This window comes from Peromyscus californicus, unplaced genomic scaffold, assembly GCF_007827085.1.
Source record: "Peromyscus californicus insignis strain IS unplaced genomic scaffold, ASM782708v3 Scaffold_9__1_contigs__length_137607984, whole genome shotgun sequence".
NCBI classification, from domain to species: Eukaryota; Metazoa; Chordata; class Mammalia; order Rodentia; family Cricetidae; genus Peromyscus; species Peromyscus californicus.
The window spans coordinates 47,690,370-47,717,020 of record NW_026294617.1 but is presented as its reverse complement, the minus strand read 5'-3'; the positions used below and the strand labels follow the sequence as shown (position 1 = coordinate 47,717,020).

The following is a 26,651-nucleotide window of genomic DNA, read 5'->3' as shown; positions in this document are numbered from 1 at the left end:
TCGCCTTAGAACTTAAAGTCATTTGCACCTCAGAAAAATCCCTTCACTGATACCATCACCACTCAGTGCACCTGAGCTGTCAAAAATCCGTCAGCTGTCAGTCTGCATTTGTGGCTGTCACTCTTGTGGAGCCACAGTTAGTATCAAGAATAAGAATGTGACACGTCCATTAGGAGGCCGAAAGTCCTGGTGGTGGCTGAGTATTTCCACATCAAAATACCTACAGATCATTATGCATTACCTTCCATTTATATTGTTAGGACACTCTGTTGAATTTGAAAAACATTATACATAAAGTTGGAGCATGTACTCTGAGAAGTTTATGTCAGGATATCATGTTAAAAGTATGTTGTTATTAAATGGAAAGTGTTGGTTATATAAAAGTAAGAATTATAATTTTAGAGCGGAGAGAAGCATCATGGTAATTTTTCCTGACGATTTCCCAGTGCAGAGGAAGTTAATATAGGGCAAGTGTGCCATGCGTTTTCATAGGACCTGCTACTGTAAAAATGAAAGATGAGAAAGAAGACACGGGCAGGTGTTAGAAGGGAAGGTAGGACACATCCTTGCACTCTGGTTGCCAGATTCTCCCAGGGACTACTGGGTTTGTTTCAGTCAGTTTCCTCTTTTCTTTCTCCTATCAGGGGGGTAGCAACGTTTACTTTGATCAAGACACTGGGTTTTATATCAGATGGCTATAGTTGAGTCTTTTCCTGCCTTGACAGCAATGTTTTCTAGTTGAAGGTCCTGATTGCTGAAGTGTCACAGCTCTCAAGCTCTGTTGCTCATGAGTGACACATGCACAACCTGCTTATGAGGTCACCCACTCCCTGGCCTCTTCTCAGGCATAAAGAATCATACAGACATCGTTAACTAACTGTAATACCCGAGCAGAGCAAGCAGGCTCCTGGAGCATAGAGTGCCCAGGAAAATTTTGATAGTTAAAGGCAAGCTATTCTATTCCAGTAAGTTTTTTCTCGGACCCCAAGAAAGTCACTTAACTTCACCATGAATTAGTGCCCCCAAGTAAAAAGGAAGATTACAAGACATTCTCTCTCTTTCTTTCTTTCTTTCTTTCTTTCTTTCTTTCTTTCTTTCTTTCTTTCTTCCTTCCTTCCTTCCTTCCTTCCTTCCTTCCTTTCTTTCTTTCGTTCTGTCTTTCTTTCTTTCTTTTCTTTCTTGTCTTTGCTCTAGTAGCAGGCCACTCCCACCAGAACTGTGGTTCCCCGTTGCTTACTGCCTCAGGGTGCTCAGCAAAGCTAAGCGGATCAGTTAAGCAGCTGGAGATCTCAGAGGAGAGATGCTTCATTTGATGTGGCTCTTTATTGACCAGGACTGACAGACTAGAGGCCAAGGAAAGCTGTTATTTAACATCTGTTTCGAAAGGTGTAAATCTCTAACAGCTGTCCAGGGGCTCCATCATTTTTTGATTTTGCTCAAGGTCAGAATGGATTTCATTTTTAAAAACAAGGTTTCTGTTCTGGTAGGATTTGCCAGCTCCCTCACCTGGGCACTCCTGCGTCTCTGTGGACGTCCTCACTTCCTGTGGACGATGATACAGAAACATCAGTAACAAATGCCAGGCGCTCGGCAGCATCGGGGCTTGTACCCAGCTCCTGTGTTTCTACCTCGCCCTGAATCCGGCCCCGCTCTCTTGCTCAAGCTGTTCTCAGAACCACTTGTGGAAGACAGTAACCTAGATGCCCCTCTTGGCAGTGTCTACACTGGTGGTCGCATTCATTCTTCTTCACACATGAACTCTAAGGATTTGGATTTTCCAGAGGGAAGACAGGAACATTCTACAGAGTTTGACATCTTTTCCTTTGACATGACTGATAGGACCAGAGGGACCAATCCATGGAGTAAGCTGAGCCAGCTAGACTCAGCTCTAAGAATTGAAGGGAAGTGGACAGTCCAGTGTAATCATTTTTAAAAAGTGGCTAGAAATACTTTGACATTCCTCCTTCAAGGAGCTGCCACCTCAGTTCCCTCTCCTCGACTCCAGGCAGGACGGTGACTGTTTGTAACAGACGGCCCCTCAGTTCAGGTCTGAAAATGTCATGTGATTTTCACCTGCTAGGAGTGGCATGCTTTGGTTACCACCTCTTAGGACAGAGTTTCTCAAAACACTGTTTTCCCATGTAAAGCATCTATCACTTGGTTCCTGTGCTAACAGGCCCACGTGCAGGTAGCTCTGGCTGAGAGACACTGTGGTGTCCAAACTGTTTCAGCATTCTAGCCAAGGTGCTAGAAATAAGCAAAGTCTTCCCAGATGAGACCTGGGAAAGATAAAGCTTTCCATTTGCCTTGACCCACACAATCCACACGCATGAGAAAACGACTACACCCCGAAATCTGGAGTGGCTCAAGCCAGGGTAGTAACTGAAACATCAAATCATATAAACGGCAGATTGAAGACCTTACAGTTTTATATGTTTCCAGAGATGATCTGATTACATTCTTCTCAAGTTCAGTTCTTTGAATCCTAAATACTCAGCTCTTCCAAAACACTCTGGAGATAATTTGATAGATTTCTTCCCTATAACCAAGTATATTCTAAGAGACCATCCATCACGTGACTCTACACAAGGGTGCTATTTCCTAATGCAACCAAACCTGCCAGCTCTTAAGTTGCCTAAGGGATGCCAGGGCAGTGGTGTGAAATTGGTCCTATCCCAGACTTCAGTGCCTCAGTCCTACAGCAGAAACAGCCATGGGAGAGCTTCACACAGTCAGCTATTAACAGAGATACATTAACTTCTTTGAAATTCTTACCCAAATCTCTTTCCACTGGGGCTCAGATTCATTCTAGGAATTATGTGGGGGGAACAAATGATATATGTAGTTGCAAGGACAAGATTATAGAAAGTGACACTGAGGGTTCATGATGACTATGGGGACAATGGACTACTGGGGATTAAGGATTCTCCCAGGTGCAGAGCTTGACTCAGACAACTGTAGGTGGCCTTGTCAGAGGGGCAGCAGGTGGCAACTGAAGTTCATGGTGTCAGCCCATCAAAAGGAAACTCTGACGGGTGAATCTCAGTTAGGCAAGGCCATGAGACCACAGACCCTGGAGTGTCTTTTGCTTCTGTTGTGCCTTTACATATTAGCTGCTGCCATCTTTCTCTTGTATCTGGCATAGTGTGAATGGATGTGGGGAGATCCCCACTGCCTGTAATGTAGTGTATTTATCTCATGGAAATATCCCATTCTACTGGGCATTTTTACCTGTGGATTATTATGAAGATGATTTCTTCCTAAACTGTACTGTCTAATTGATAACAATAATGTTAGTTTTAATAGATTTTGATGATTAAAAATATATACAAGGAATTGTCACACAGTTATGGCCTATGAGTTTCACCTAAAGAGATGCATAATCGCAGTTCACGTTCATGATTAAGGAAAACAATTGAGTCCCCAGGAGCCAGGCTGGTTTGAATTCTTTTAATCTTAATGTTGGGAGATGTGTTCATAGGTTTCAGAGTGCATCACAGCTGAAACAAAGCCTTAGAATGATCTCAGGTTAGATTAAGATATTTTGATAATAGCTTTGAGGTTGGGGATCAAAAAACAAAGTAGCCCAATTATTGCTAGCTGACATACTTTCCTTGTGAGGATTGGTTGGAGACCAAAGATGATTAATTCCTTATACCCATTTCTGCCCTAAATCTCCTGATATAAAAACTACTGATGAGTGGGTATGCACCCTAAAGAGTTAAAGTAGAGCTGACTGATTGTTTTTCATATATTAAAGTTTAGATTTGTGATTCCTTTAAGATTCCTTATAAGATTACCTTTCAAGATAAATAATAAAATGATTGGTCCTTTCTTTGTAACCACAAAATGTAGCCTGCCAGAAAAAGAACTATCTGAGGAAAATACCCTGCTTCCTTACACTCTGTTAATTTATAACACGTTACTTAGATGTAAATGTATGTGGGTTCTTGGGATGACTTTGTTTTAATCATGTAAGGGAGATGAAAAACATTTTACCTGTATTCATTATAATCATTCACTTGAAAAATAGAATGTAACCACATTGTAATTTCTATATTTCCTGAAAGATTTTGTTGGGATATATAAGCTGTAGAGGAAAAATAAAGAGGGAGAATACAGAAGAAGGAGGAGGAGGAGGAGGAGGAGGAGGGGGGAGGAGGAGGAGGAGGAAGGAGGAGGAGGATGGAGGAGGAGGAAGGAGGAGGATGGAGGGGGAGGAGGAGGAGGAGGAGGAGGAGGAGGAGGAAACCATCAAGAGAGTGTGTGTTTTTTCCCTTACCCCCTCAAATAAAAAAGTTGCAATACTCTTCCCTTAGAGCCCTGTGCTGGTGGAGGCTGGTCCCCAGGCAACAAAAGACCACATTCTCTGAACTTTCCTGCTCAGAAGCTACAACTTCTCAAGGTCCAAGATCTCTGGGGGCCAGAAAGCCAGCATTCAAAGCTGATGATGGGCAGTTTCCGTCCTCAAATCCTTGCCTTCTGTAGAGGAAAATAAAGTCAGTTTTATGAAGGCCTGCTTCCTCTGCAGAACACAGACACCATGGTGTGTTTGATTGAGTGTTCTGGCCACGGACACACCTCCCTGCAGGGTTCTGGAGTACGAGGAAGTAAACCCGGCCTTGTGAAGACTCCCTTCCCTCACAAAGCTGCACATTGTCTATCTCACGTGGAGGAACTTCCCCTACACTCCGCAATACTCCAGGCTCGACTGCACTTGGAGCTTTCCCATTCCCTCAGTTCTCTCTCCATCACATGACCATGAATTTTATTCCTTCCTTTAATGAAAAACAGTAAGAGAGTCTCCTTAGCTTCCACAGGGACTTCCTAGATGGCATGGGGGCAGAATTGGAATGAAATCGATCCCCAGATTTTATTCCCTAGACCTTCTTCCCTTTGTAATTTGGGTATGCTTGGGCTGACCCTTCGGCCGGGTTTTCTACTTTCGCTTTCATGGCTGTCCTTTTATCCACATTACAGAAGAGTAACATCCCTCACAGCTATGTAGCATTAGACAGACTAAAAAGAGCTACTAGAGGCCAAAGGGACAATTTGAAAGTATACCCACAAAAATATAAAACAGGTAATTGATCTGAGATATCCTGGGTTCTCTTTGTCAATATTGCCTGATTTGGCTTTCTGCTGACCTTGGCCATTTTCCCTCCACTAACAGTATATATGACACTGTACTCCATAATAAACTTGCTTGACACAAATTATCTGCTTATGCAAGACCTCCTGGTCCCAATTATTGCTTTCCTCAATTTATTTCTCATCCTGGGTCTTCCCACATGACACCTCATTCTTAGGACCTTTATTCCTGCGGGTTTGGGCCATGTTTTCAAAACTCTTTTGGGGGTATGCAAATATTTTATGGATAACATGGCTGAGCCCTCTGGGTGCCATGTCTATCTGGATAACATCCAGGGGAACTTGGTACTGGTTATAAAGGATCCTCATTTCTCTGGAGTCTGCTCCAGGTTAGAGCCCCATTCCTTAGATCTGAGTCTGGCTCCGAAACCACCTCTGCCTCACTCAGGTGCTCTCCCTCCTCAGCATCCCAGCTCCTGAGGAGCCCCCAGCCGGCTGGCTGGGCCCTGTCTAATTGCAGCAGATGTTCAAACAGGCATATACCAGAGAGACTTAGGATCAAACACTGGAGCCCAGATTCCGGGTTGCCATCAGCTTTCTGTTTCTATTAACCTGCTTCTCCGACAAATCTCAATACCAACCTGCTTCATCCTGACATATTTGTCACACTGTAGACTTCTGTCTCATCAGCTCTCATGTTTGGTTTTCAGGAGCTATGTCTGTAAAGCAATCTCTTGGTTCTAGATTCTGGCCATCTTACATTGTCAAGAATTATCATCTCACTGTTGGTCTCATCTTGAAATCTGACATTTATGTTTTTTTTTTTAATGACTTAGTCTAAAATGTAATTAGTGTATATCTTTTCTTATATATCTATTTTTTTAATTAAAAATTTTTTTTTTCAAGACAGGGTTTTTCTGTGTAGCTTTGTGCCTTTCCTAGAACTCCTTCTGTAGCCCAGGCTGGCCTCGAACTCACAGAGATCCGCCTGGCTCTGCCTCCCGAGTGCTGGGATTAAAGGCGTGCGCCACCACTGCCCAGCCATAAACTGCCTGTTGCACTGATACCCAGCTGTTTGATCACAGAATTATATAGGAAGGGAAGAATAAGGCTGAGGCCAGAAGTGGAGTTATTTGAAGGGAATGAAACGTAAACTTGTGCTCCCTTTCCAAGGCCCGGACTCTGTGTTTTTGGAAAGTGTGAAGAGATTTGGAGAAGGAGGGCATCATTAGGTGAGAGCATCTTCACCTTCTTTGACCATATTTTTCCTGGTATACAGACCGTTGTCAGACTGGCCTCCTGCTGGGATCCAGCTAAGAACTTGAGTCAAGGATATATTAAATTTGGGCATAGTGAAACGTATTTATATGGCTTACCATTACTTTCACATATAATCAAGTTCTTGTTGACACAATTTCAAAGGTCAAGGACTGGGAAGAGGGAAGATAGTAAGCAAATCAGAATGTGGCTGATTCTAAGGTCAATAACGTTACTACCGCACTATGTTGCCTTTCATAAGCTTGCCAGTCCAAAAAGCTCTTGGGCTTCTTAAAGATGGAACAGATAATCCAGCTTAAGCTGCTTAACAACTTTCCCCACTTGTTTATCTCATTCCACTGCACCCTCCCAGCTCCACTCCCCATGCCTGAAAAACTCCATTATTTCATCTACACTGGATACTGGGCCTTTGCTGAAACACCCTGCGTTGCCTCTGCATCGGAGACCGCCTTGTCACATCGGCAGGGATACTCTGACAGCCAGTGACGATAGCAGAGTCAATTATCTTCCAGTAAGCCCCACCTAAGGTTCTACCACTTTAACACAGTCACACTGGAAAGCAAGCTTTCAGGACGGGGACCTTTGTAGGACCAGCTCCACCTAAACCATGACATCTCCAGTCATGCCTGGGGGGCACTAGCAATGTGAGCAGGTTGATGAGCCCAACAGCATACGTGCTCCAGGAGTCACACTCACTCAATGTCTTCAAAGAATTGCGTGGTCTGAGATGGGGACAACTTGGTTTGCACTGATGCTTTGAGGCAAACTCAAGGGAGGGTAGTTCACTGTGTAAAACAGGCATGTGCTGGTTTTATAGAGGGAAGGATTTTCAATAAGCATTGTTCATTTTACCCCATCAAGAGGTTTGAGATACGTCATGGGACATCTGTGCTCCCTGAGAACCTGTGCCATCCACATGATCATCTAGAATAAAATTAAAATGACACAATAATAACATGTGGAGAATTTGTGGTTCAGATTGACTATGAATTTTAAGATTTACTTTTTGGTGTGAGTAAATAGTTTATAAAGGAACTTATGGGAAAAACCTTGAGTAAAATCTTAGTAAAAATATGTTAGGCTTTTTGCAGGTAAGTAAACAGATAATGACACTATCATCAAGTGATAATGATACTTTATAAGCCTTCACGGAAAACAAATTATCAGTGCTCCAACACCCCAAACATTATGTGGGAGAACTTTACTAAAGAAAGCTACTAACAAATGCTTGCTATCTTTACTTACAGGAGGGAGAAAGCACTGGCTAGAAAGAACCAAGGGGAACGAACTCTCAGCTCAGCATCAAGACAGGCTCTTTTAGAGCTGTGAGCACTGCCTTCTAAGGCAGAAACAGCTCTTACAATCATTTGATTTCACCATAGTGATGGGATGCCTCCCAAAAGGTCAAGCCACACTGTAGTGAGTTCTTCCATGTGTTTTAGTAGGAAAAACTATTTATGGTGATGTCTAAACTAGTCCTTTCTTTAAGACAAAAAAGATGTCTTAAAGTAGCATATGTGGATCTTGGCTGAGGACTGGAGTCACTTGGGAAGACTTAAAAATATAGCTGTTTGGGTCTCACTGCTCAGAAATGATTTAGCTGTTCTGAATGCTGCCTAGGATCAGCACCCCACACTCCTCTAGGGTGATCTGATACATCACAAAGATTGGGAACTGTTGCTCTAAAGTAGGTTTCCTTCCTTCCTTTCCTCTTCCCCCCTCCTCCTTTTTTTTTGGTTTTTCCAGATAGGGTTTCTTTGTGTAGTCCTGGCTATCCTGGAACTCATCCTGTAGACCAGGTTGGCCTTGAACTCAGGGACCCACCTGCTTCTGCCTCCCGAGTGCTGGGATTAAAGGTGTGCGACCTCACAGCACTAAAGCAGGTTTTCAATATTAGTGACAATGGCATTTTTGGCCAGATAAATTTTGCTGGGGGAAGGTGAGGGAGGAGCTGACCTGTGCATTTTAGAATGGTCAGTGGCATCCTAAAATTCTGCCTGTTGGATACCACCCGCCCCTCTCCTGCTTCCACAACACAGATTGCCTCAGATACTGTGAAATGTCCTGTGAGGCTGGGGGCAGAAATCTCCCTTGCTAGAGCAGCCATATTATAAAGAAAAGGCTGTTATATAGTAAATATACTTTATTATTAGTGGGCAGAAAACAATTCCTAACCAAAAACAAAACAAAATTAAGGCAAACAGATCCTCTGGTGAGTGGGAGACAGTGAGCACCAGCAGAGAATGACTCACCAACCCACAGAATGCACCGAGCACCCCTAATACTTAGAGATAGGAAAAGGTCCCAAGTTCAGCACAGCTTCAAAGCATCCATTTAAAGATCAGCACAACTGAACCAGTCAGACTTTTTTTTCCCAGAGAGGAGGAGGATTTGACCACATCTGTCATATCTGACCTCATTTCATTTTATGTAACTTTCATATTCCCCCCAAAAGAATAATCTGCTAAAACCTTGTCAAAAGGCAACTATTTTTAGCTAAACCCATCTTCTTTGGTGGCTGCGCAATACTGATTTCCTCCAGGGGCTGGCTTCTAAGGAAGTAGAGTCAACCAGAGGCCTGAAGTTACAAGCATTCCAGAAAGAAAGGGAAACTAACACATCTAATTGTACTCTGAGGATGACCTCAGAACTGTGTGCACTCTATTTGCAAATGCAATTATATCTGGCCCATAGTCCTTCAGATGTGACTTTTCAAATTTTATTTATTATTTATTCTTTCACAATTCCATACATAAAGATTGGATCCTATTTACCCTCATCCTCAGCCCCCTGTACTCCCACTGAACTCCTTCTACCCATCATATCTCCTCCAGTTTTCATATCTGTCTTTTTTCTTTCTTCACCTTGTGTGTGTGTGTGTGTGTGTATGTGTGCACGAGCACGCACGTGCACATGTGTACACATGTGCATGCTCCGCTGCATTTAATTAAGATTGCTTGACATAAAGAAATTAAGTTGGAATTTCTTCCAGCTTGGAGCTTCCTCCCTGTTGACTAGCTTTCATAGTTCTGGGGAGCAGGGTCAACTGTCTTAAGTCTTACCCAGCTGTGGACCCACAATACCAGCCTAACAGCCAGGCTGGGCCCATTGGTTCAAAAGTAGAGCAATTGTCACGGGATGACCAACCACTTTTCAATTGGACTTGAGGCCAGTCCCATGAGAGGGAAATCAGGCCTTGTAGCATAAACTTGGTCAAAAGACCGTGGCTAGGGAGGTCATGGGCCCTGGGGTAGGGACCAAGTGGAGCAGACTCTGATGTTTTGCTACATGGACATGCTGTCAATTTGCTTTCTGGTATTTCCACTCACACCTAGGGTTAGTGGTATGCTCCACTTTGATTAGGGAGGCTTCTTTTGGCAGCATATGGCAATGAACACAGAGACTCACAATGGGTCAAGGAGATGAGAATAAATGGTTGTTCAGAGCTGAGTCCTATAGGAGACATTTGTATCATTCCCCACAAGCCTCAAGGAAAATGAAGGAGGCGGGTTTGGGAAGAATGTAAGAAGAGGAAGTATGCCGTGAAGAGGCATGCAATTTCATGAAATAACTGTTGCAGTCATGAACTTGGCAGCTGTGATTACCTTCACAAGCTTATCTATCACTTTGGCCAACAATCCTTCCGGGATGGGGAAGGCCTACCAAGGTTCCACCCCTCCCTGAGGAACTACAGGCAGAATTACCGTGGAAGGGGGGGTCAGTCACATTCCTCAATGATTTAGCCACAGATAAACTGCCCTTGGCTCAAGAACCTTACCCCCCAGCCCCCATGCTCAGGTGTGATTTTAAGACACAACCTTGTCTGCAAAGACACAGCGATGAGCTTCTGTTTAATGTGGGTCACTATTTTCATAAGCTGAGCACTGGGCACAAAATTCAAGTCTCTAACTGCGAAGCCATTTGCATTTCCTTTTGCTCCTTAGTGCCAAATCTCAGGTTGGATTTCTTCAGAACGTTCAGAAAGCAAATTCTAAAAGTAAAATAAATATGCATCCTCTCAAATGTCTTCCTCAAAACAACTGTTTAAACCTAACAACAACCAAGTCGTTGCTAAAAGCAAAGGAAGGCTACAAGCTCCCCCCAGCTGTACTGTCCTTTCACTGTGGCTCCCACAGGGAAAACAAGCAGACAAGCCAAGACAGGTAAACCACACAAAGTGGAGGACTTCACTTTTCAACCCGCTCCCTATAAAACAGCCAAAGGAGCCCAGAAATTAAAAAAACTTTTCCACTGGGGGCCACTGCTGGGTCAAATATGGAAAGTTACACACAGAGTTCACGGAGTCATTCTCCGGATCTGTTTTAAAAATCAAAAGAACAAATCATCAGACTTAATAAAAGCATAATAAATCTTATATAAAGGAAAGAAAAATAAAGGAGTGGGAAGAAGAGAGAAAGAAGTTAGAGACCTGACCTCCAGAGAAAAGTGTCTTACTCTGGAAGCATTAAATACAGTGCCCGGGAAAACCTATCCTTCATGGGGCTGCAGTGCCTCCTTGGTTAAGAGCACTTGCTGCTCCTGCAGAGGACCCAAGTTGGGTTCCCAGCACACAGGGTGGCTCACAAACTGCCTGTAACTCCAGTTCCAGGAGATTTTACTCCCTCTGCTGGCCTCTGCAAACACTAGGCACACACACACAGGATGCACATCTATCCATCCATGCAAAAGACACATACTCAAAATAAAATAAATAAATCTTTCAAAGAAAAAAAAAACACTTAAGATCCCGTTCAGCTCTTCAGACACTGGCCTGGCTAACAGCTTGATTGCAACCTCAAGGGGAACAAACCCAGACTCAGACCTCGGAAGCTGTGAAGTCCTAAGATGCTACGTCTTAGTGCAATTTGTGGTGGAACAAACAAATTATCATCTGGTACTAAAAAGGGTAAAAGCAAACAAAATGAAAACATGGAAACAAGACAAAGACGCTTAACTTAAAGAACAGTTTTCCCACCTAGGAAGAATAAGGAAGGACAATAAAATAGGTAAGAACCAGTATTTGTTGGTCTCCTTGTGCCCTGGGCAGGAAGTTAATTTACTTCTCGTAAAATATAAGTAATCTGATCTACTGTGAAGAGAATGACTAAAAAAAAAAAAAAAAAAAAAAAAAAACCAACCTTGTGTATTATGCTGTGACATCATGCAGCGCTAAGTGAAAGATGCTCAGTATTTATAGTACATAGCCACTATTTTCTAAACATTATCTTTACTTCTCATCAAAAGCTCTTTAAGGTTTTATATCATAAGGAATCATTACAAAGCTAGCCTGAACTTCAAATCCATTTTTTATTTCATTTTATTTGCTTTTACTGCACTGCCTGGCTTCACTACGAAAACACTGAGGGTCCGTCCGGCTGTAGCTCAGGAGAGAGCCCTGAGAAGAACAGGTCAGGGAATGAAGAAAGACAGACACACAGACAATGGTACGGTGAAGCTGGGATCTGGTGTGGTTCCCTCATCAATACCACCCCAACCTGCCATCTCCGGTGTTTGTCGGGTGCAGTCCAGGGGAGGGGTTGGCCAGGAGAAGTCTCCGTGGGTGAGCAGGCTCACTCAGTCTGTGAACATCCTGGAGGAGGAGGCCACAGTTGCTGTCTTTGCTCACATTGATCAGTCATTCATAAGCACTCATCCGGACTCCCAAGGAAGTTCCTCTTGAGCCTGGCACATATGGGCAACAGATCTGCTCCTTTACCATGGGCTAACTCATCTTGGAGTCCTCAAAAGGCTGTGCTCATGTTAAGATACACCTTCACTCAGAACTTAATCACTCAAGGCTTTCTCTACTCCCTATCCACCAGGAAGATTTTGTTAACTTTCATTTAAAACAAAACAAAGGACAGAAAATATACATAATGAAGTTAAGCAATATACTGTCATCAAAAAGAAAAGCTAATCTTTTCATAGTTCTCCCATCTAGAGTGGCTTCTAAGAATTTCTGATAGGGGACCACTTCTTTTTCACACACATATGAGAACACATGCCTAAGCTGTAAGCCACAGCTCACTGTGTCATTAAGATGGAAGAGCCCAGCTACCTGAATTCATTGATCATAGAAGTGATTAGCCAAGTGTTTTTGGTTTGAGCTGGTAGCTGCCCTGCCGAGCTGTTACATCAAACAAAAAAACACCTGCCTCTTTCGCATTCTGCTGTATGTAAGATTTTCTATAGATGTATTTGAGCACCTTTTAAAAAATAGTTTATTGCAGGGACATGTCATACATGGAAAGGACCTTAAGGAGCAGGTGGAGCAGAGAGAGGGGAGGGCCAGCCACACCACTTGATAGGAGTTCAGCAAGGCAGACAAGCCACTGTACAGCAAAAACAGGGGCAAAGGGCTTCAGAGAAACAGTAAGAAGCCCACAGCACGAGGAGAAGAATACTTAGGCTCTGGCTAGCACCTGAAAGAGCCAGAGGAGAAGAAAGACAAAGAAGAAATGTCACATAGTCCTCAGTCGAGAATCAGAAAGGCAGACAGACCCAGCAGAACTTCCCGGAGGCTTGTGGCAGCTACATGAGGGCATGAGAATTCTGGGAAAGAAAAGTGCATTATCTCAATAAAGGACACTTATTCCTTCTCTTTAGCATGGCTTATGGTTAATCTGCCTTTGTAGGGGTGGTCCAACTGGGCTAACCCATATTTTGGGTCGCTTGGAATGCTACCCTCACCTACCAAGGCCAGAGAAATAACTTTCCCTAATGGAACTCCGTAGAGTCCTGATCAAAGCTGCTATAACATTCCCCCCTCTAAAGAGGGAACCCTAAAATCATTTAGGAACCTGACCAGGAATTATAGTGAAGAACCAGTCTGCCTCCACTTAGGCTTAAAAGCCATCTTATAGTAAAGACAAACTAGGTTCATTCCTGTTTATGATTAAACCTCTGTTTCTGAAGGATTGGGGTGTGCCCCACCTGTAACCTGAACTACAAATGGTTCTGTACTGCCTGTTCCAGGAAACAGCAACCATGTCTTGTTTCAATAAGTTATTATAGTCATCATGCAACCCTACCTTTGTTTCAAAAGGTTGTTATGACTACCTATTGTTATGACTACCTCATTATGACCACTTTGCAATCATGCCTTTGTTTCAGGAGGTCTTTATGACTAACTTGTTAAGCTTTTGATCTGCTCCTGTAACCCAACTATTTTGTCTGCCAAATCCTCCACTTGGAAACCCCCTAACCCTGAACTTTAAAAACCTTGTCTTCCTCACATCCAATGCTGGCCTCTTGAACCATGACTTAGGGGGAGGCGGCCTGTGTACATAAATAAAAAAGCTTGCTTTAATTAATTGCTTGCTTCAGCCAGGCATGGTGGCACACACTTTTAATCCCAGCACTCTGGAGGCAGAGGCAGGAGGATCTCTGTGAGTTTGAGGTCAGCCTGATCTACAGAGTGAATTCCAGGATAGGCTCCAAAGCTACATAGAGAAACCCTGTCTCAAAAAAAAAAAAAAAAAAAAAAAAAAACATTAAAAAATTTAATTGCTTGCTCCAATTAATTTGGTCATGATGACTTGGGTTGGTGGTCTTTCTCCTCAAATCTTTGGGATTAACAATAGCTCCCAAATATTTCTGGCTATCAGCCAGGACAGGACTTAGGGCATTTCTGGTTTATGGTCAAGGACATAAATTGAGACCCCTATCTCCAAATTGCCTATTGTGTTTCTACCTAGGGTTTTTTATCATTCCTGCTTCTGGAGAGGTGGCCCCAACTACCATTAGGAAGTAGGTTCAACAGTCTATCTGGCTTGTTTAGGCTGAGTTAGACCATCATATGGGGCAGCTGGGATAATCCTTCAGTGAGCACTTTATTGTGCATGTCTACAGGTTGTGCAGAAAATATAAAAAACCCAGCAAGTCATCCAAGCCTTTATAGATGGCTAAAGCAGGAAATGACCATAAGATGAACTCACGTGCATTTGGTAAAAGATTCCACCTTCTGTGCTGGTCTGGGACACTGCCTATCCATTGTCTCCCATTCTCCTGGTCTTACCTTTTAATTAACTGCTAGCAAGGGGACCACCTGAGCCTAGACGCAGCCTTGGTCTAGAACCCTTTATCATTTGCTTTTTGCCCAGGAATTACTCGGACACCCACGGAACCATGCAGCACATGAGCAGAGCCAAACCAAGAGTAAAGGGACATGAGTGACGTGTGGCCCTGGCCAATGTGGGGATGGGAAAGTGGCTCAGTGACTCCGGGTGTGATCCATAAGCTTCCTAAGAATGTAGTCCTACTTAAGCAGCAGCTGCCAAGGGAACCCAACTAACTCCACAAGTGTTCCCCAGTTCCTGCTTCAGATCCAATACCGCCCCCCTCCCCAGTTCCTGTTCCCCAGGATCACACTCCTGAGTCAACTCTAAAGCTATTTGTTTCAGGTTCTGCTTCTGGGGAACCCAGGTGAAATCCCAGCACTCAGGAGGCAGAGGCAGGTGGATCTCTGTGAGTTCAAAGCCAGCCTGGTCTATAAAGTGAGTTCCAGGACAGCCAGGGCTACACAGAGAAATCCTGTCTCAAAATTTTAAAAGAAAAAAAAAAGAAAAAGAAAAAAGAAGCAGCTCCATTCTGCTTCTTAAACAGAATTGTGTAATTTGTTAAGTTCCTCCTTTTGCCCGAGCCGTCAAAGAGCTGAGGAGAAATTCGGTGACTCATTACAGTGCATTATGTATGACATTTGTGCTGCATTTGCATTGTTCTTTGCGGTTAGCACATTTACTTGGTTTTTTATGGCTCTGATTTTCTGTTTTACAATATCATTATTATTAACTGTGGGAAAATCATACTTTTAGGAAACACATCAGTTATACATAATAAAAAAGGTAATTTGTGCTACTTCTTTCTATAATGAAATGAACTGAGCTCTGGCAGGGAGGAAGCACATTGTAAAGAATGGTTCATACCGACAGCAAAGATTAGCACTAAATTCAGACAAATTCTTCTAGCTCACCTGTCCTTCCCCCACTCAGACCCAGCACCTGGCTAGAACCTGGTACACAGTAAATGTCAGTATGAGCGAACAGTGGTTCCCAGCAATTTCTCTGGTGTTTGTCAGCTCCCCTTGGATCGATGACTACAGGATTATAAAAGCGCATTCAGCAGCTTCTCAAGGGTACACACGACAAAAACTCTCCATCACACCAGCCTCATCAGAAATGGCCTAAGCCACACAGTAGAGACAGGACATTAATTAATGAAATAAACATAATGAATTCCTCCTGAATTTCAAGATGGCGGCTGGAAAACAATGTATCTCACAGGGCAATTTGCCAAGTGAGATCCCGAGTGTTCAGTAGATCCCAGAGACCGAACTCAACACCTCACAAATGACTTCACTGGCAGCACAGTTACAGATGTTCAAAGTCAAAAAGTCAGGCTGAGGATGCATTTGTTTGCCTCTCATACAGTAAGGACAGTCCATATATGAGACATCCTATCATTTCAAAAATCACCTTATTTTTCTCTATAAAGTAAAGGGCTCATTATTAACTTGGATCACTTTAATATGTGTAATAGGCCTTGCAGTAAGCCCACAGACTGTTCGCTAGAGACGCCTAGGAGCACAGAAAGAGAGAGACGGAGAGGAAAGCATTCTGCTGTAGATGGCACCAGCCATGCTGTGGGAATCAGCTGGTCTGAGTATTTGCTTTGATGTGTATACGTTTTCCTTAGTCCTCATCATCAAATACGACTCCAGAGACAGGTAGCAGCTCTACTTCTCTTGTGGCAAACAATGACACTTGATTAGGAAGATAAACACAGCTCTAGCCCAAGTGTCGTAATCACCAGAGGTGACATCTCCTGATAGTCTAAATTTGAGTCTTAACCTGTGGCAGTTTACTCGGCAGAATCTGTTGAAATTTTAAATTCTCATTTTGCTCTACGTAAAAACTGCACTAATATATCTTCAGAGTGGATTGAAGCCTTCTATTTTAAAGACCACGAAGCAATTGAAAACATGTAAATTGATTTTCTTCTTTCCATAACTGCCTAATCAGACCACTTTTGCAAGATTCAGCTGGAATTATAATTTTTCTATGTTGGGAATTTCATAAGCGAACAGGCAATGCTGATCACATATTAATGCAATCTAATCAAACTCATTAAAATTAGTTAGAGAGCAACACTTAGAACGTGGTTGGTGGCGACATGGCAGAGGATAAGAACAGATCTATAAGGCAATGGCTCAGCACCACAGAAGTAACGAGGAAGAAAACATCACCAAAGCCTGCCTTTAAAATGCAGCCGACAAGCCGGGCAGTGGTGGCGCAAGCCTTTAATCCCAGCACTCGGGAGGCAGAGGCAGGTGGATCTCTGTGAGTTCGAGGCCAGCCTGGGCTACCAAGTGAGTCCCAGGAAAGGCGCAAAGCTACACAGAGAAACCCTGTCTCGAAAAACAAAAAAAAACAAAACAAACAAAAAAAAATGCAGCCGACACTAAAGTTCAGACTGAACTGTTCAAATGCTTTTCTGATTTATTGACTCAGACCTTCCCAAACCCAATTCTTCCTCCTCCACCCATTTACTGGCCCCTGGAGTACCAGTTCCACGGTGCTTTCTTTCCTGTTTCTGCCAACTGTTGTTCTGGGGCTTCCTACCACCACATGTGTATAAAAGCATGTGTGTGTGTGTGTGAGTGCACACACACCAAACACACACAGCACACACACACTCAGGCAAATACTCTTTATCCCGAGTGAAGGACCATATGGTCATCTGGATGTTTCTCTCGTGGTCTGTCATGCCCTGACTCAGGTGCTCATGTGGTCAGTGTTTACGGGGGAGACACAGTCACCCATTGTTAAGGCTGGAAGAGTCTTAAGAAACCAAGACTGCAGTTTCACAGCGGAGGAGCCAAGCACAGACTCAATGTCTCACCATGGAATCACCTGTGTAGGTACTTTCCTACACAGTTCCTATTTCATAGGTAGGAAAGTTTAGCTATTGTTCCACACCACCACCACCAAAAAAGAAAAAAAGAAAAGATTCAGTTGTTTAAAATCCTTGATATAAAGAAAAAATGAAACAAACAAAAACAAAAACAAATTGGCTGTGCTTAAAAACTGGAATTAGGTGCCTGATACATAGCTCAACTGGTAAAGTACTTGCCTTGTAAGCTTGAGGCCCTGGGTCTGGTCCTTAGCACTTGGGCAGAGGGGTGGGGGTGGGGGTAAGAAGTATTGGCCAGAAAGTTCTTGGTTTATAAGTGAATAATGGCTACCTATTTTCCCCATTCCTTTCATATGGCTAATAATCAGTGTGGTGGTGGTTTGAAAGAAAATGGCCCCCATAGGGAGTGGCACTATAAGGAGGTGTGGCCTTGTTGGAGGAAGTGTGTCACTATGGGGGTGGGCTTTGAGGTCTCCTTTTCTCAAGCTTCCCTCAGTGTGACACTCAGTCAACTTCCTGTTGCCTGCAAGACGCAGCACCCTCAGCTCCAGCACCATGTCTGCCTGCACGCTGCCATGCTCCCTGTCATGATCATAATAGACTGAAGATCTGAAACTGTAAATGAGCCACCCCAATTAAATGTTTTTTGTTTGTTTTTTTTTGTTTTTTTGTTTTAATAAGAGTTGCTGTGGTCATGGTGTCTCTTCACAGCAATAAAAACCTAACTAAGACATCTGGTTACAATAAAAAGTCTTTATGTATCTGTCAATCATACTACCATTCATATTTTCTTCTGGATAAAAGATAACTGCTGTGGATGATTGATTGATAAATAAAGTGCTGATTGGCCAGTAGCAAGGCAGGAAGTATAGGTTGGACAAGGAGAGAGGAGAATTCTGGAAAGTGGGAAGCTGAGGCAGAGAGACGCTACTAGCCGCCATGAGGAGAAGCATGATGTAAGTTAACGGTAAGCCACAAGCCACATGGCAAGGTATAGATTTATAGAAATGGGTTAATTTAAGATATAAGAACAGATAGCAAGCAACCTGCCACGGCCATAGAGTTTATAAGTAATATAAGTCTCTGTGTGTTTACTTGGGGGACGCGAGTGGGAGAGATTTGTCCTGACTGCTGGCAGGCCGGGACACAGGAAAACTTCAGCTACAGATAACCAAATTCAGGTGTTCTATATGGGGATGAGAATTGAAATATGAATTAAGAAAAAAACACTAAAGAGACACAGGCATAGTGCCTGTGATATAGTTACCCAACAGGATACCAACAATTATTGGCAGTTTATAAGTGCAGGATGAAATAAGTTCAGTGTTAAATTTTGTGAAAAGATGTAAAATCAGGCATAAGTAACTAAAACTCAGCAGAGAAAGATGACTAGAAGGAAATGCACTAAAGGTATTAAATGGTAAGATTAAAACATTTTCTTCTTCTCCTCCATTTTCCCTATTTTAAGAATGTCCCAAAATGTATTCCTATTACTCTTAGAATAGAAAAGTAGGTCAGATTTTGAACCTTGGACAGAACCAGAAGCTGGTAGCCCAGTCAGGACCGAGCCTCCCTTTCAAAGTCCCTTTTGGGTCCCAGTTTCTCTCTTCCTTCCAGACCCTCCAGTTCCTGTCAGGGAGTCCCTGAGAAGACAGCTTTTCAACCCTAGAAAGACTGATGGGAGATAAACGCAAGGAAGTCTCAGTGTTCCCTCCTCCCTCAGGGCCTGCTGGAGAAACACACGGAGAAAGTCGGTCTGTCAGAGTGAAGGACTTCTTGCAAAGGGCTGTCACTGCACTTTCTAAGATGCTCTTAGAAAACCTGGAAGGCCCTAAATAATTCACACTCTCCTTCAGGGTTCGGGTTTCTGGGTGTGCAGTTTTTCCCTGTGACAGGAAATGGCTTTCCTTCTCGACCACTGATTACTCTGACACTAATGGCTCAGTTAAAACAGCTGTAGCTCTCAGGTATCATCTGTCTCTAGGGGAATAAGGTGATCTCAATGGGGGGACCTTCAGCTACTCCAGTTGCTAATGGCATGTTTCTCTTCCCCTTTAAAAGCACACCCGCGGCATCTGGAGTGTCTCCTCTGGAGTCTCACTCAGGCCCTGCCCCAGGCATTTCTAAAGTAAAGCTGCACCAGGAATCACAGGGCAAAGACGGAAACATTGCTGCTGCTTCCCCGTCCTCCCCTCTTCCGGGGAAGCTGTGTGACTGCCTGGTACCTGTAAAGGAATCTGCGGGCGGCCGCTTTACGGGAGGGCTCAGGTTAACACAACCCGCAGCTGCCAGAACTCCCTCCTTTCCCAAGCGTTCTCTCTACATGGCCGATTCCGCACTCAATGTGAAGCTGAGTTTCCAGGGAACTGTAAGACTAGAAATAAAGACCCTTGCTGGTCTGAGAAGAGAGCTCAGAAGTGGAGAGCTTAGCAGCAGTCCAGGAAGCTGCTGTCTCAAGGCAATGTGGGGTAAGATGCAACCACTGGGCATCCTGCTAGATGAAAGAAAATCTCACATCTCTGCTCCCATTTTTCGAGACTCCCGCTCCAGGCTTAGGGCTCTTGAGCCCATAACAGGCTCAGTCACCCCACTCTCCTCACAAATCCTCCCACACAGAGAACGATAAACCATACTACTATATCTTTAGCAAAAAAAAAAAAAAAAAACCATAAGTTATTCATTCATGCACAAGCACACAAGACAATTAAAAACAGAATGTAAGGTCACTTATAGAAGCATTAATAATACATTAGTCTAAGAGCAACGCGCAGAAAGCTTCTCTCCTGCCCACTGTGGCAGTGAACAGCAGGTCAGGGGTGCTTCCTCAGATAGTGAAATGCCATTTCAGTTGTTTTCACAAATCAGGTCATTGCTTTCCCACCTTGGAAATTTCTCTATGCTAACTCCAATATGTTGAAATGTGCGAACATGTACTTCAATTTAAACAAAAGCAGTAACAGATAAAAAACAAACCATATCTCACTTCTTACTCTGGATTTTGTTTAGCATTGATAAATGCTAATGATACCATCTAAACCACCTCAATGAGAACCCATGAATGGACAGATCTCAGACTGTTTTCTTCCAAAAGCCCGGTGGCTTTCCTATGTTTGATTTGGGATTTTTTTGAGACAGAGTCTCTAGCAGTCCAGGCTGGCCCTCTGATCCTCCTGCTCCATCTCCTAATTGGTGGATTGTGGCCATGGATCGACATGCAAAGCTGCAAAATCTGCTTTTGTTTGAATCATAAAGTCAGTCTCACTCCCCATCCATCACCAATTGTTTGCGTGTTCATGGGCAACTACAGGAAACACTGTGGGGTTGTCTCCTTTTACTCGGGTATGAGACACAAATGACACTGGCAGTGAGAGAGGTTTGTATCCACGTGTAGCCTTCAGAAATCACAGCTCCCCAAACTCTCCAGCCTCAGGATTCCAGAAGCATCATTTCAGAACTAAAGGGTATCTATGAGATTATATTCATGCTCTCAACTTATAGGAAAATGGGCTTCAGTTACTTGAAGGCACAAATCTGGTTGGCCGCAGATTTAGGAACAGAATCTGTATCTTTTGTTTCTAATCTCAGTGCCAACTTATCCTAGAACTTTGTTATTCCTATAGTCATCAAAATCTACGCCATTCAAATGACAATCCTAACCCAGTGCTACAGTCCATATGTTATTTTTTCATCCCCATGTTGAATCCTGTGATGACCTGGATACGAAGACTCCCCTCCCTGCAAAGCTTTATGGGTTGAAGGCCTGGTCCTCAGCTGATGGTTCTGATAGTTGTAACTGGGCCATGATGGCTCTGATCCAACAATGTGTTGACCCATCAATGGGTTCATGGCATTATTAGAAAGAAGGTAAGGGAAACGGTCCCCAGGGCCCTTCTCATCTCTGTCTGCTTCCTAGACACCATGAAGTGAGCAACTCCACTCCGCCGTGTGCTTTTGCTGTCAGGATATCTGCCCTATGGCAGGCCCCCAGCCACGGCCAAAGTCAACCACGCAGAAGCCTCTGCAAAGGAAGCTAAAGCTCACCCATTTGGAAAGGGCTGCTCTCATGTGACAGCCATGGAAGTCTGAGTAACTTAGTAAAACCTTGTTCCCACAGGGATGCCACTCGAAAGGCGAGTGGGCCAGGAGGGCAGGACCCTCTGGAGGAAGGCTGGTGTCCTTATAACAGGGGCTTCAGGAAGATTCACTCAGCCCTTCCAGCACGGCAAGTTACAGGCAACGAACGACTGTTTTACAATGACGCAATTCCTGACCCTGAGTCTGCTGACACCTTCATCTTGGACCTGTCATTGTCCAGTATGCTAGGAAATGACTTCAGCGCTCCATCAAATAACAGCGTGTAGGTTCCAGGTGAGACTGGAACCTCTGCTGTCCTTGTCGTGTCTGTAAGTTCTGTGACGTGGTCTGGAAGCAGCTTCATTTGTTTCCCCTGGTTTTGAGACAAGGTCTCTTATAGCTCAGGCTAGCCTCAAATTCACTACGTTGCAGAGGGTCACCTTGAGTTTCCGCTCTCCTGCCCCCACTTCTAGAGTACTGGGATTATAGGTCGTTCTACCAAGCCTGGCTTTGCACACATAGTTCTTGCTTATTTCCCATTTCTTTGATGAATGTCAGGTTGCTGGATATTGGATATTTGGACTGTGAGTAAACAAGGTTTTAAGTTTCTTGTATTTAAAGGAAAAGAGAGGAAAACAGTTTTGTTTTTTGTTTTTTAAAGGCAGGAGCAAGGGAGGAGAAAAGGTTCTGAGCCAATGCTGTAGACAATGTTGAAGGATCCCCATCCCCCACCCCCATTAATTATATTTTACACACTTGGAAGCCACAGATGGTGATAACCGCCATCAAGTCACTCAGGCTGACACTGCAGTGGATGAGCAGTAGGGACAAACTGACCTCTCCAGACACCAGGCCATTCTTAACCAACAGCCCACTCCTTCCTAACACTGGGATAGTGGAATTTAAAATGTGAGAAAGCAGAAGCAAAGACAGCACGGGAAGAGGCCAAATACCGAAGCCAATGAGGATCTTAGTGTGGGGTGGTTATCTCCCAGTACTGGACGCTGTTCGCTTCTAGCCTGGACCCTTCTTTTACGACGTAATAGCTTTCTTCTGATTAGCAATACCTTTTCCTATTTGTCTCGTCTTACTTTAGTTAAATCAGTAGAGCATGAGCTACAGAGGAGGAGGCAGGGACCTTGTGGTTTACAGCAAAGAGTGTCATTTATTCATCTGCCTGTATCCAGCCTCCACCAGTCCTGCCATCCTGCTCGGACAGACAGCAATGACCGAAGGCAGGCAGAGCTCACGCTGTGAGTTCCACAGATGCTGCTTAGTTTCTCAGAGCTTCCAAAAACTTTCTGTCTCCCAAGCAAAAGGGCCCTAAGAACACCTTAACATGGTCTGAGAGATTGGCAAGATCCAAATCTGTCCCTATGCAGCATTAGTGTCATTAATCAGCCATATGATTTCTAAGGACCTCATGATCCAACATCATATCCTTTATTATGAGAACAACCGAAGGGAATATCAGCTCAATTATATGAAATGAAAAACAGAGGTGCTAAGAGATTAATGTTGTAAAGATCTCATCAGCACTAAGCCTAGAAACTTGGACCCTTGAACTCTCAAGCCTGTGTTTATTTATTTCCACTGCTCACTGATGAATTCTGCACTGAAGGATTTGTCTCTAAAGGACAAGGTCAAGCGTATGCACATGTCTGAACATGCCACAGGCCTGTCTGATGCACAAGGCTCTGAGTTGATGTGGTGCAGGGGATCAAACCCAGAGTCAGGTGCATGCTGGGTGTGCTGGTCTGTCAGCCTGACTCAAACTAGAGTCACCTGGAAAGAGGAAACCTTAAATGAGGATCTGCCTCCTTCAGATTGGCCAGCGGCATGTTTGTGGCACTTTATTTTTTAATTAATTTATGGTTGATGTGTCTGTGTGTGTGTGTGTGTGTGTGTGTGTGTGTGTGTGTACTCAGCACATGGTACCACCCCTGACAAGGTCCTGGGTTGGACAAGAAAGCAGGTTGAGCAAGCCATGGGGAGCAAGCCAGTAAGCAGTATTCTTCTACGGTCTCTGTTTCAGTTCCTGCCTTGAGTTTCTGCCTAGACATCCCTCAGTGATGGGCGCGACCTGGGAGTGTAAGATGAAATAAACCTTCTCCTTCCCAAGTCGTTTCTGGTCAGTATTTTATCACACCAATGGGAAACAAATTAGGATACTAGGCAAGCACTCTACTAACAGAGCCACACCCCAGCCTTAAATTCCATTTTACTAAAGGTTTCAACAAGTCTAAATAATATTGCACTCGGTTTCCATAAAACTAGCTTATAGACTATATAGTGATAAAAAAATGGCATGATTAGGGAGTCTGTCCATGGCTTTACTGGTAAGTTCCAATGGAGGGGATAAAGGGTATACAGTCAACTAAACGTCTGCTGTGGGATCAGAGAACAGATAACATTTGAATGGTTGAAGAAAAGAAAGCCGAATCCAGCTGAAACACAGAAGGGGTTAATCAAGTACCCCTTGGGAAAACACAATCTCTGATATTAAAAGGAAATCACCCAGATGAAATAGAGCCGTCCGATTACTGACGTAAAGGGTTCCCCCTGCTATCCAAGACCGAAGCGACCGCACAAGATTAGGATGACAGCAGGACAGCTGGTAAACAGCCAGAAACACGCCACTTACAGGGAGCAAAAGCTACGGGGACTTGACATGTGAGCGCCACCGCCCGGAACGGTTTTGACACTAGAACAGCGGAGAAGAAACTCGCCAGTAACTGGTATAGCACGAGTCCAGTTTGCCCTTCATCACCTACTTCAGAAAAACAGCCAGATTTAGTCCAGGTCTAGGAGTTCTGTGGGGTGTGTGTGTGTGTGTGTGTGTGTGTATTAATAACCAACATACCTGCTTCATCATAGGACACCGTCAACTTTTCCAGCATTTCTCGGTCAATTGACAAGATCTGCTGCTCCAGGATGGTCTGGTAAGACAGAACACTGTTTTCTTTGTCCTTCTCATAATCCTGAAGATGCTGCTTGAGGGCCTCCGGGAGTCGGGATTTTACATATTCCGCTGCAGTCTGTAGATAAACAGAGAACTCCATTATACTTCTCATCTTAGGCTTTTCATTTACCCTCAGGTGACAGAGAGAACTCTGTGGATCCAAGCTCCAGACACACACGCCCTTGTCACTGTGACTTTTGCAGTAAGATGGATCTTCACACTGTCAGACCCCAGACCACTATGAGGGTTCTATCTAGTTTAAAGGCACGAAAGATGATGGGTTGCATGTTCACAGGGTTAGTACTTAGACTTTCAATTCCAACAAATTCAGAAAGGCTGCGTCATGATCATTTTTCTGGCACACATCTGCAAAAGACATGTGCATCCTCTGTAGTGCACATCTCCATTGTACACTGCGGGTCTCCACCTACAGAAGACACTTCCCTCCTGTGCGGTCCATACGTCACTACTGTGTGTTGCTGGTCTCCACCCACAGAAGACACTTCCCTCTTGTGCGGTCCATATGTCACTACTGTGTGTTGCTGGTCTCCACCCACAGAAGACACTTCCCTCCTGTGCGGTCCATACGTCACTACTGTGTGTTGTCTCCACCCATAGAAGACACTTCCCTCCTGTGCGGTCCATACGTCACTACTGTGTGTTGCGGGTCTCCACCCACCAATGCTCAGAAGAACTCTTAGGAAGTGAGTAGAAAGAAGAAACTTCTGCTAAGACTCAAGATGAAGTACTGGGATACATAAAAAGAGGGATCTAGGCTGGCAATGCAACTCAGTGGTAGAGTACTTGCTCTCTGGGTCTTAGGTTTAATCCTCACACTAAATAAGTGATAGATAGATAGATAGATAGATAGATAGATAGATAGATAGATAGATAGATAAAGCAAGCAAAAACATAAAAGCTTACTTAGAAAATAAAAAGAGACTAAAAAAAAATGCCCCTTACCCTAAAAAAGGCAACTGTTTGCTACTTACTTGTTGTAACCTTTATATATACTATTATTATTATTATTATTATTATTATTATTATTATGTCAATTTGCTCCTTTTGTCTGTTTGCTTCTACATCTGCTGCATAACACTTCTCCACTAGTAACATAATAAATTACATGCAGAGAGTCTCAACCAGCTAGGCACACTCCCGCTGGGGACTGGAGGGAAGACACACTTTGAAGAAGGCCTTCCTGAAGATTCTGATGGGTTCTTTTGGTAGAATGAGTGATTGAACACTCTTTCTCCCTCCCAGTTGAGAATCATTATGATGGTTAAGCCTTACTTTATGGGAGACATTAAATGGCACAGTGATATGTATGAACCAGAGGAATGCTGTAATTCCTAAATCGTATCTCTGGAGAGAGTCAAGTCCGACATCTCCTTATATTTCACTCCTGTTTCATCCACATAATGTCTGAAGTTAATAATCCAATAAATGAAGGTCAAAACTAGGATGTGCTTGGTGGTTCACACCTGAAAATCCAGTACAAGGTCATCCTGCTATAACAGTAAGTTCAAGGCCATTGTGGGCTACATGAAACTGAGTCAAAAACAAACAGATACACCAAAAAAAAAATTGTATCTGTAGCCACTAAGGAATTTCAAAGATCTTGTTAATAATGATCAATCTGGTTTGGGCTAAGAATAAAGCAAAGACCTGTCTACATAGTTTATATTCTAAGTCCTGTACAACTATTAATTGTGAAATATTCTAAAGTATGGACCAAAAAATAAATGAAAATCCCTCACATTCCTGAACTAGAAGAATATTATTATTAGACAAAGCCATCCATAGATTCAACATAATCCCTACCCAAAGTGATCTATGTAGTCAATGCAACCCCTACCTAAAGTACCAAAGACATTTCTCATAGCCATAGAAAAATATCCTAAAAATCTTAAATATGTAACATTAAGAAGTTGATTTCTGGATTGTAGTAGCCAGAGGGGTCAAGGGACACCATATGAAAACTCACAGAATCAACTAACCTGTGTTCACAGGGGCTCACAGGGACTGAACTGACAACCAGGGAGCCTGCATGGGACTAGCCAAGGCACTGTGCCTATGTGTTACAGTTGTGTAGCTTGGTCCTCTTGTGGGACGCCTAACAGCAGGAGTAGGGGCTGTCTCCGACTCTTTTACTGGCTTTTGGGACCCCACTCCTCAAACTGGGTCACCTTGTCCAGCCTTAACACATGGGGAGGTGTTTAGTCTTACTGCAACTTGATAGGCCATGTTTTGTTGATCTCATGGGAGACCTGCCCTGTCCTGAACAGAAACGGAGAAGGAGGAAGGGATTTGAGGGTGGGAAAAAGGGGGTATG

At 43.6% G+C, this 26,651-nt stretch overlaps 1 protein-coding gene across 1 annotated transcript in view; it reads right to left on the bottom strand.

The window, feature by feature from the left end:
- The window catches only part of Ppm1l (protein phosphatase, Mg2+/Mn2+ dependent 1L), a 297,332-nt gene that overhangs the window by 68,200 nt on the left and 202,481 nt on the right, over positions 1-26,651 (bottom strand). The window contains exon 2 of the mRNA XM_052731965.1: positions 24,218-24,392. Coding sequence (XP_052587925.1) covers positions 24,218-24,392 — 175 coding nt within the window. The remainder of the gene's footprint in view (positions 1-24,217; positions 24,393-26,651) is intronic.